This window comes from Montipora capricornis, chromosome 9 (assembly GCF_036669925.1).
Source record: "Montipora capricornis isolate CH-2021 chromosome 9, ASM3666992v2, whole genome shotgun sequence".
NCBI lineage: Eukaryota > Metazoa > Cnidaria > Anthozoa > Scleractinia > Acroporidae > Montipora > Montipora capricornis.
In genome coordinates, this window is record NC_090891.1 from 24593663 (window position 1) to 24603662 (window position 10000).

At 37.0% G+C, this 10000-nt stretch overlaps 1 protein-coding gene across 2 annotated transcripts in view; it reads right to left on the reverse strand.

Annotated features, from left to right (window-relative positions):
- Window positions 1–5390, reverse strand: part of LOC138016127 (diencephalon/mesencephalon homeobox protein 1-B-like) — a 6021-nt gene extending 631 nt beyond the window's left edge. The window contains exons 1-4 of one of the 2 annotated variants that reach the window (XM_068863309.1): window positions 5043–5390; window positions 1695–1892; window positions 866–1044; window positions 1–71 (exon numbers count right to left, since the gene is read on the reverse strand). The exon at window positions 1–71 is cut by the window's left edge and continues 631 nt beyond it. In XM_068863309.1, coding sequence (XP_068719410.1) covers window positions 1–71; window positions 866–1044; window positions 1695–1821 — 377 coding nt within the window. In that variant the 5' untranslated portion in view covers window positions 1822–1892; window positions 5043–5390. Of the gene's footprint in view, window positions 72–865; window positions 1045–1694; window positions 1893–5025 lie in introns of both variants that reach the window. The other variant, XM_068863310.1, reaches the window with a different exon arrangement.
- Between the last annotated feature and the right edge of the window lie 4610 nt (window positions 5391–10000).

A 10000-nucleotide genomic window follows, 5' to 3' on the forward strand; every position in this document is an offset into this window, starting at 1 on the left:
TTCCCAGTTGTTAATTCTTCGCCATCTTTCATTTGCTTTCTGTATTTTGCTCTGCGATTTTTGAACCACACCTAAAATTTAATATTGTAATTAGACTTTACTTGTTTAAGTGTGGATCACGATACTGGACCCAACTTACTTCGATGTAAATCAATTGCTTTGAAAATGCATTGGAACCTGACAAATTATAAATTTTAAATATATCTGTACCAATATTGCAAACGGTTTCCTTTCTTTCAAGGACATTTGAAAATTGACGGTAATGGCGCGTGACTGTCCAAACGTTTACGGAGCTATTTTCGTTCAGTGCTTCCTGGTTGTTTTTATATATGAAAAAACAATTATGATTTTTGAAAAAGAATTCAGACTTTATCCGGCAACTTCGCATAGTGATTTAAAAAATCGTTTTTGCAACATATCTATCCAGTTTTTTTTTACCCCTTCTTCCTTCTTCATCGTATTCCTGTAGGTTTATCTTAACTTTTAGTCCCGTGTAGCCCATCAAATCATAAAATAAACCCGTCTAAGTTGTTGAAAAGTTATAGGTGCTTGATGCTTAGAGCCAAATTCAAAATTAGCTTAAGTTTTTGGACGTGAATTCGCTGGGCAGACGAACAAAGGACGCAACCCTTATCAATAGCATTTTTCACGTTGTAGAAAAGTCGTTTGGTAGCATATCCTGCTACAGATAGGTTTTTGTTCACTTTTATTATTATTATTATTATTATTATTATTATTATTATTATTATTATTATTATTATTATCATTATTCCGTGCTTGAGTACGGAAACAATTAAATTAACAAAAAGCAGTGATATCTCGGTAACTTCTTTGTCACGATCAATAACCTCAATGTTTAATTTACCTGTATTCTTGACTCTGGAATATTAATATAAACAGCCAGCTGTTCCCTCATAACAACATCGGGATAATGCGTCTTGGAGAAGGTATTTTCAAGTATTTGTAGCTGCTGATGGGTAAAAGCAGTGCGTGTTCTTCGATGTTTACCTCGCGATGATCCGTAATGCACTTCCAGTATTATGTCTAGAAAGGGAAATATTAGATTTACTGACCTAAAAAGATGAACGAATTCTTGAAAGCCAATTGTTCTTTCTATTCCCGTCTACAATGTTCATAGCGAAATGATTCAAGATCCCATTTTTAGGAAATCCCAAAACACCATGGCTGCTATCCTCTCATTTTTAAGACCTGTTTTTAGGATTCCAAGAAAGACCAAAGTGATCGAAAGATTCATTTCTTGCTTTTAGAAACGCATTTTTTAAAAGATACCTAGAAAAGTAATGCTGCCGGAAATAGGCCCGTTCGGGGCTTTGGAGAAAGGTTCTCCATGTTTTGATTTACTAAATCCGCCGGTTGTTTACATAATTTGTTGTACTCTCCAGGAATCACTCCTTGCTTCTGTAAAAGTTGGAACACCGTAGGTAAGAAACAGGCAGTTTGCCCTACCGGGTTTACAATATAACCGTTCAATTCTAGGATACTGAAGGCCTTTTTTTGAAGTTTTCCTTTTGTCTTTATCCTATCAATTGGCAGAAGATTACATCTACTGAAGAACAGTGATGAAATAAATCAACGGTTCTATTTTGATAAAACCCTTTTCTCTGTTCTGTCAGTCACTATAAATATTCGGCTGATTGGGTGGCCGTGCATGTAAAGAATTAGACAGTACTTACCAGCTAGGCGCTCAGCCAGCGTTAGTGCTCTATCTGCTGAGCGAGGTTCCTGTGACGAATCGCATTTGTCTGGTTTCAGAATGTTATCGATGGAAAATGATGATGAGCTTAGACCGGCAGATTCCATGTCAGAGGTTTTATTTCCCTTTTCAGATAGTACAGATATCGGGATCACTTGTGTGCTCTTCCTTCAGTTGCCTGCAAACAGTTGTTTCTACATATTAGTAACTAAGATCTGTTCAAACCATTTAATTGTAGTGTGGAGTACAGGAATAGTTTTCTTGTTGGTTGCCATCTTTCATGCTTTCCTTATTGTTGAACTATCGTCAAATACAGTACTTTGTCTCAACCCGTTATGTACACCCTGTTTGGGACTTCTTTCTTTTGCTTGTATCACAAACAGGTTTAAAAACAGGAATGTAAATAATCCACCCTTCATCTGCAAGTGGTTGAAAGCCGGGAAAGAACAAGAAGACCTACTCGTAACGTGCAAACTTTAAAATCGTTAGACGATTTCCTCAATCTTTCTTTCGGGATAAACTCCTTAGTCGCCAATACGGCAGTCCTGGAAATCCTATGTACGTTGATTTGAATCCCAAACGACTGAAAATATTCGTACTTTACGGGAAATACGTTTTGTTCCGCATGCTTACCTCCTTGATCAGCACTTTAGTTTTTGAGTTCCGTCATGTTCTATTTGACTTGTTTTTCAGTTTTCGATTGAAGAAGTGTACACACCTTGTTTTTTGGAGTGGCGGCGGTGTTTTAGGGCTTAGTCTTTTCCTTTCATTGTATTGCATTCTACAGTGACTCGTTTTGATAAATGAAAGGTTATTAAAAGGTAATCCACCTTATCCTCGAATGAAAAAAGCCATTGGTAAGACTAAGAAGACTTGGTTAATTTACCCTCTAAACTCCAATCATTTCCAAAGACAAAACACCATCTGTGGGGCTAAACAAATTGTCCATGTTCATTGCCCATCCTATGTAGTACACTGCTTAAGCCGGGTTATTACATAAAGTACACAGCTCGATTTATGTGAAATGTCCATAGTTTGCTCAAGACATTCGCTCTGACACTAATTGATTGCGTCCTGCGATATTGCGCTGTAGGGGACCTCCTGGAAGAAGCTCTTTATTAATGAATTAAGCGAAGGAGAGGGTGATTAATTAGATAGGAAACTTTATGATCATCCTGGATGAAAACGTATTGATAATACAATTCATTTAAAGTAAGTACTGCATCATTTTGTAAGTTAAGAAAGCATGGTGAAAGCATGTACCCTGTTACACTGTGACATGGTACCAACTGACGAAAACAGTTTTGTTTTTTGTTTTTTTTTTTTATTTCGTGAAAAATAGGCCAGACGATTCCCACAAGGCAAGGATTTACAAACGATACATCGAGTTATCAATAATCCTGTTGCTTTCTTTTTTGATTAAAACGATAGACCAGACCCAACGATCAATCTGCTGATAAACGACGCGCGGAATGTCTTACGGTTACCACTCTAATACTAAACGAAAAAGTTGCATGTATAATTAAAAGATTATTAACTGTTTAAATTCAGAATAAGATAGGATGAGAACGTATTGATCGGTGACAGGGCGGAAAAGGCTTTGGCGAGTCCTCCTTAAAAGTAATCACTTTTTTCCTTTCGGCGATTTTGTCTGTGATTTTGTTATTTATAATTGCGCCAACATCTCATATAACTTTCGGAAATTGTACGGCGCAATTGCGAACTCAACTAAATGTCGCATTGACTGAAAAATTGCTCAATCCTTCGTTGAAAATGTTGAAAAAGAAAACTACAACAATTATCTCCATCTTTTTCTACATTAATTTTACTCGGCCGTTCTGCTGGTCTATATACCGTGGTGTCCATTTAATATTCCTAGATAGGTGGGTCTCAACGAACAAAACAAGTGTTTTTGTTTAATCATCCGGTCGCATCTTTTAGCTCTTTGAAGCAAATGCCTTGTTCTGATAAAGACTTTGAAGGTTCTTTGCAGTTTTTTTTTTTGTGTCCTCTGCCGTTGTCTATTGTCTTCTGCCTTAGTTGAATAGCAAGTTAAAGGCGCCGGTCCAGAAATCAATTTTATTTGGCATAACTGCAGGTGACTTTACTTTGCCGTGACAACAGTTCAAAGAAAATGCCCTAATGTCGGTAGAGTGCTTTCTTAAAAATGAAACGCCAAGAATTTAAGGTAGATGTGTTCCGAATTTCTTTAATATATCGAACGCGTTATCGATTGAGTGGATTCTTTTTGGGCTCCTGAATAATCACTCTAGAACGTTAAAAATGTAAGGCCACGTCATTAACCACAATATACAAACCTTTTTCCGTTCGCAGCCAAACATAACACAGTTTATCCCGCTTAGGCTTCCTTGCGTTTTGCCAAATCGCTTTACATTATTTTTGGACTTTTATGTTGGAATAATCCTCACTTTTGTGTCACGCTATGCTGAGGACCACGCCACTTGTTTGGGAATACTTTCTTTGTTTCTCTGATTTAATTTTTTGTTTCATGAAATTCTCGTGGGGCTTGAAATCTTTCTTCAAGCTAGTTCGATCTTGCATGAGCCCCCTCTGGCTTTTTTTTTTTTCATTTTTTGAAGAAATCTTCAAAAATCTGTAGATTACTCTTTGGTAGACTTTTCTCTTAATTTAATTTTTTTTTATTAGCAAAGGAAACAGGATTCTACGAAAGCTGAAATCTACCGTCTTTTTTCTCAATGTTTTTCTACAAATACAAATTTAAAAGTTCCGCATTTTGATGACTTTAGTTGGTTTAATTACTGCCAAACTTGTGAATTGACAAGAATCCATCGAAAGGTCCGTGTTTAACTCAGTTTCAGTGATTTTTCTTTCACTCCACTCTGCAACGTTATACACAATGCTTGGAAGCACCATTGGAGACTCAGACTCCTTATAACTGTTACACTGGAAAGACACTACACATCAACGAGAGGAATAAAATATTATTAAACTAAAAAGATATTCTCCCGTTTAGTATATTCCCTTTTTGCTGGCATACCCTGGTAAGAAGTTATAAAATCATGCATGACAGCTTTCATGTCAGAAAGGATTCTCAGTAAAAAGCTTAAAATAGGAAATCACATCGCCAATGCAGTTATAAGGAAAAAATATATTGTGGCTATTGTTGTCAAGTTTGCTTTAGACTGAATGGTTCATAGTATGATTCCCTGCTTTTCTCAGTTCATTTTAGGTCGAATTTATGGATGTTGAGAAAGTGCAAATTTAAAAAAATGTAAAGTTTTGTACAATTTCCTTTACGTAGCTAAATTTAAATTGTAAACGCTATTTACCTTAAAATGTTAAGTACCTTTTTATAGTTTCGCTTATAGTCTCTGCCTAGTTTCCTTGACTTCGATCTTTGCTTGACTGCCTCACGTTCGTCAGTACACTAACATTAAACCCGTCATTCATAATTCCAATGTGCATTATATGCGTGATGGGTTGTTTGTTTAGTGTAGTTGTGGAAGTATAGTGCCCCGTGAGCTCATTTCGAAAGCCTAAATCTCTCTTTTTACGGCATTCCTTAATCCTGTCTAGTCATGCTTTTCAGCTGCGAGACTGATTTTTCCCTGATGTATGGATTTTTCCCTGGGCGAAGAAACTCCCACTTTAAGGGAGTCTACATTCAGTTTACAGGGCAGAGGTAATTATGTTAAACCTGGGACAACAGCGAAATGGACCGTATGTATAAACAGAAACTTGTTTTCATAACACTGCGATTTCGCGGAGATAGGATTCTTATTTTTGAAAGGATGATGCTTATGGAGTATTAGTATAAGCGTTATATGTTTATACGGACTGTCGGATGAGAGTGACATAAAGCGATTTCAGCTTAGCTTATCATAACGCGAGATTGACAGGGGCATTGCAACATGCGATGTCCTCGCGTAGTTAAAACGTCAATTCGTCAACGAAGAAATGAAAAAAATAGTATAATAACTTAAAATATGCTTTTTTTAAGGTAGAGAGTGGAGACAATCATTCCTCGTATCGAGACTTTAAGGTTTTCATCGTTAAACAAATAATGGTGTAATAGGTACTTAGTCTACAGCTTAAATTTTAATAAAAAGATTAAGGTATTGCATTTTTGGGATATTGTCAAGATTACTGAGATGACATCTGAAAGATATTTTCTTCGTTACGAGCTCGGTCCAATATCCAGTTCACGTTTCGCATCAAATTTTTAAACATTTTGGAACATATGAACTTCAAGTGTTCAAATTATTGAAAATAATGCATTCTTGTTGAGGCAAGAAGTTTCGCCGATTCTTAGTTTACCCATGGATTTAAAGAGATTATTTACTAATGAGCCTTCTTAAGTGATTGATTATTACAGGCTGGTCATTGAACGAGAAGAGCTTACGACGGGCGATTGAACACGCGATGGATGGGTATTGCGTGCTATCGTGAAATCGCCAAAAATTTTCCGGCAAATCCAACTAATATAACCTTAATGCGCGACATGGTAGCATTGCACGAAACTTTTGCTTCTATCCAAGTAACTGCTTCGAACCTCATAATGTTATATAGCACCTGTGAATCTTGCATTGACGTGGGAGGTTATTCTTTAACTAATGATAGAGTAAGCAAGGCACTTTATCGTGACCTACCAATAACGAAAAAAGACTACAAAGTATGTGGCGCATGCCCACACACGATCTGGCAAGTTAATGATTACGTGAGTACATTTTAAGCCGAAGGAATTTCGCAACTTTTAACATCTGAAGAGATGTTGTGCCAGTTCCCGGAAATATCGAACACAACTAAATCAAAACAACCAGTAAAAATTCGTTTCGGTTCTCCTTTTTCGCGTTTTAAAAGCTGCAATAACTGCCGTGCTCGTGGGCAGGTAAACTTGTTCTTGATTTACGGATACTTTTGATTTCATCGGCTTTCAATAAACGCAAATCCTTGGAAATGAGATATTAAAAGGTCAAAGTTGTTCCTTCGAATACCATTGCAAAACTTGGAACCGTTTACTCTGCATTTTTAAACGTTTATTGTTTTTCTTGTAAACAGAAGATACAAAAGGTTTCCTTTCTAAAGAGTTGATTTAGTTTGTACTTTGCATTAGGAATACGTTAGTAAGATTTCTTTGGAAAACTGGGATTGGTTCAGTAAGCTGATTAACGAAACCATCAGTAAGTCACGGCATCACACGCATTCAGCAAAATAAAATAACTTCGAAGGTTGTAGGTGTAAGACCTGTAAAACACATAAACGCAATATTTGAGTCAACAGTTTTATGATTCATTTTACACCAGACTTTAAAACTGTTTGGTCCTCTTTGGAGACAGTAAACCCGAAATGTTTAGTTTACGACTTACAAGTTGTTTATAGAGTGCAAAAGAGGCCAATCAAGTTTGTAATTGACGAGCCCTGCAGTTTTGACGGAAAGGTTGTCACCTGGAAGTGTTGTCCGGGGGGGTTCTATTCCTTCTCATAGGGAACATGCGTTTATCAAATGTAGTTTCATTTCATAACATCTATTACTAAGGATAAAAATGTGCATTGAAATGAAAAACTTTTCTTATTTTGTTAGTTACGCTTAAACACCTGGGGTATGTCGAATTATACCACAACGGTTGGACTTGGTTAAGCGTTTTAGACGGTACCTGCTTGCACGTAGTTGTCCTTCAAGGTGGGTGAGCCCCAACCCTCTCCCCCCCCCCCCCCCCCCGTCTTCCCTTCCAATCTTCCGATATTAGATCTAGATTGCTCTCCCTTCAATTAAGCCTTTCCTAAAGAATCTGAAGTATGCCATCAACTTGAACGTAGCCAAAAAAGCAACTTAAATTTGAGAAAACGACTTCACAGTTGTAAAGTAGCCAAAGTAAAGACACTAAAACTCACTAAAAGTCGTGGCAACTGCGTAATTCCTGTTCTTTTTCATTCAATGAGTAAGGGTATTGCCCTGTGTCAACACAAACGCATCTCCCCGCTCGGTTTTGCTAAGTTTTTATTCTCAGTGTTTTCAATTAACTGAGCAGTTGTAGGAAATAATTGCCGTGCAGTTACCTTGTTTATGGGAAATTAACATAATAAGAAGTTGGTATTTAACGTGTTCTGAACTGTTCACAGTTCGATCACAAATCATATCCTTCGATAAACAAGAGGAGAGAGGGAAACACTATGAAGACGCTGTTAATTATTTTGTTTATTTAGACGCAAACAATTACAAAGTACAGTTTGTTGTGATGTGCTAAATCCTATTTCAATTCATTCAATCTGATTTTTCAAGAATCTGCTCTTTCCGCGAAAACATATGCAAGAGTACAGGCTATACATAGTTGAAAGACACGCACACAGGTAACTTCACGTTCAAGACGACTTTTAGGTCGTCAAATCTTAATGCAGTGTTGCTATTCAATGAAGCCGGGGAGGTTTATGCAAGGGTGGCCACGGCGTACGGTTCGCCTAAAGAGTTATCGACAAACTACTTCCTTCAACGTTTAGTGAAGGAGAACGCCTTGCAGGTCCAGGTCACATTCTAATCCGATTGGAATATAATTCCTTTGAGAGGATTTTGCCCTTGGAGAAAAAGCACACAAAATATACAAGATTCGATGGATGATCACAGTACGGTGTTGGAAAAAACCGCTGCACTGTATGGACTTAAGATTATGTCCAGGTTCGTTATCATAGAATTAATGAGGAAACCTTGGCTAAATGCAAAAATTTTTTGACGGATTTATACTTCCGTTTTCTGGCATCGAAAAACAAAGTCAAGACATGACTTAAAAAACAGTTATGATCAAAATGGCATGGCAGCATAACGTCTTTTGTTGTTTTGAAATGATAATGATGTTTAATGAGGGTCAGTATAATTGTGATATTTCTTTCTTCATTTTTTGGCTCGAGTATTACTGGCTTGAGTAACTTCGGCCACACAGTAGTTTATTTTCTGAATACAATCCTTGCTTGGCTTTAACCGTCAGTTGCATCTAGTTTCTCCCAGGATGGCAAAATAAAATCACAGTTGTAGTGACAGTGCTGAACTGAAATAATGGAATGAGAGAGTAGCAAGGTCCCTTTGCAGAGTGAAGCCGCAAACGATCTGAATTATATAAAAAATGGTTGCATGGTTACAATAAATCTTTTTTGGAACCTTTGCCCTAACCTTCCTGTTTCTTTTTATCAATGAGGAGGTTTAGTAATTTCTGATTTGATCGGAGTGAGGAAAAGGGACAGGAGGGAGGAGTTCCTGTGCTCGCTTGAAGTTACTCCTCAAGCTGTTGAAATCATCAATCCTGTTGGCTTTTCTACTTTCTACTCAATCTAGTGACTGCGAATCATTGAAAAATCGTTGTAGTTTTTCGCTGATTAATGCTAAGTTTGATTATAGAAACGCACGCTCTTGCAGTGCATAAGTTGCGTGAAAGTTAATAGCTCATCGTGTACCTCGGTTAAGTTAACCGAGCACTGTTTCAGTTAGCGGTTCATTGAATAAATCTGCAATAAAATATGAATTGACAACTGTTCCGTTTGATCACATGGTCTCGACTGATCTTTTAAAAGATAGCGGTTATGTTTGCCTAATTATTTTCTACTGATTGTCACGGTCAATACTATTCTGTGTATATCATGACCAACTTGTTCAGTTTTAGCTTTGAACTGGTCGTGGTTGCTTGTGACGTAATTAAATGTCAATGGCAAATACACCATCATTGATTCTCTCGTTTGTGTCATTTATTTATTTATTTATTTATTCAATTTTGTAGGCATAAATAGCTTATCACAACGAAAGTGAGTAATTGATTGCCCTCTGTTTTCCGCATTCTCTCGACTGCTCAAGATTAACCTTAGTTTCATATACTTTACGCGACAAAAAGTTAGGTTTGTTATTCAGTATGAGTGATTGTATTCTCCGACAAAACTGTTTTATTACAGACTGAGATAGTGATTGTAGAAGGGACCCAATTACTACAACTGGTAGGGTCGGCTATCGACTTCCATTGGTTTAGATAGTGGCTCGCTGATTTTTACTCAGTCGGAAAAAAATATTTCTTATTTATCTTGGGGGCACTGACACATGTTGATGCTCTATCTGGTTGTATTTATAAGTAAATCTTAACTTGGAAATAGGAAATGTAAATCTGTGTAGTCAATAGTTGCTGGAAACACTTTTTGTGCATTCGCAGAAGTTCGCGCGCGAACAAATATATTAAATTTAAAACGGCATTACCGAGAAATGATAACGTCTTAATACAATCAAAGCAGGCCGCATCCACATGAGCACAAGGAACGACTCATGAGTCAAATTGT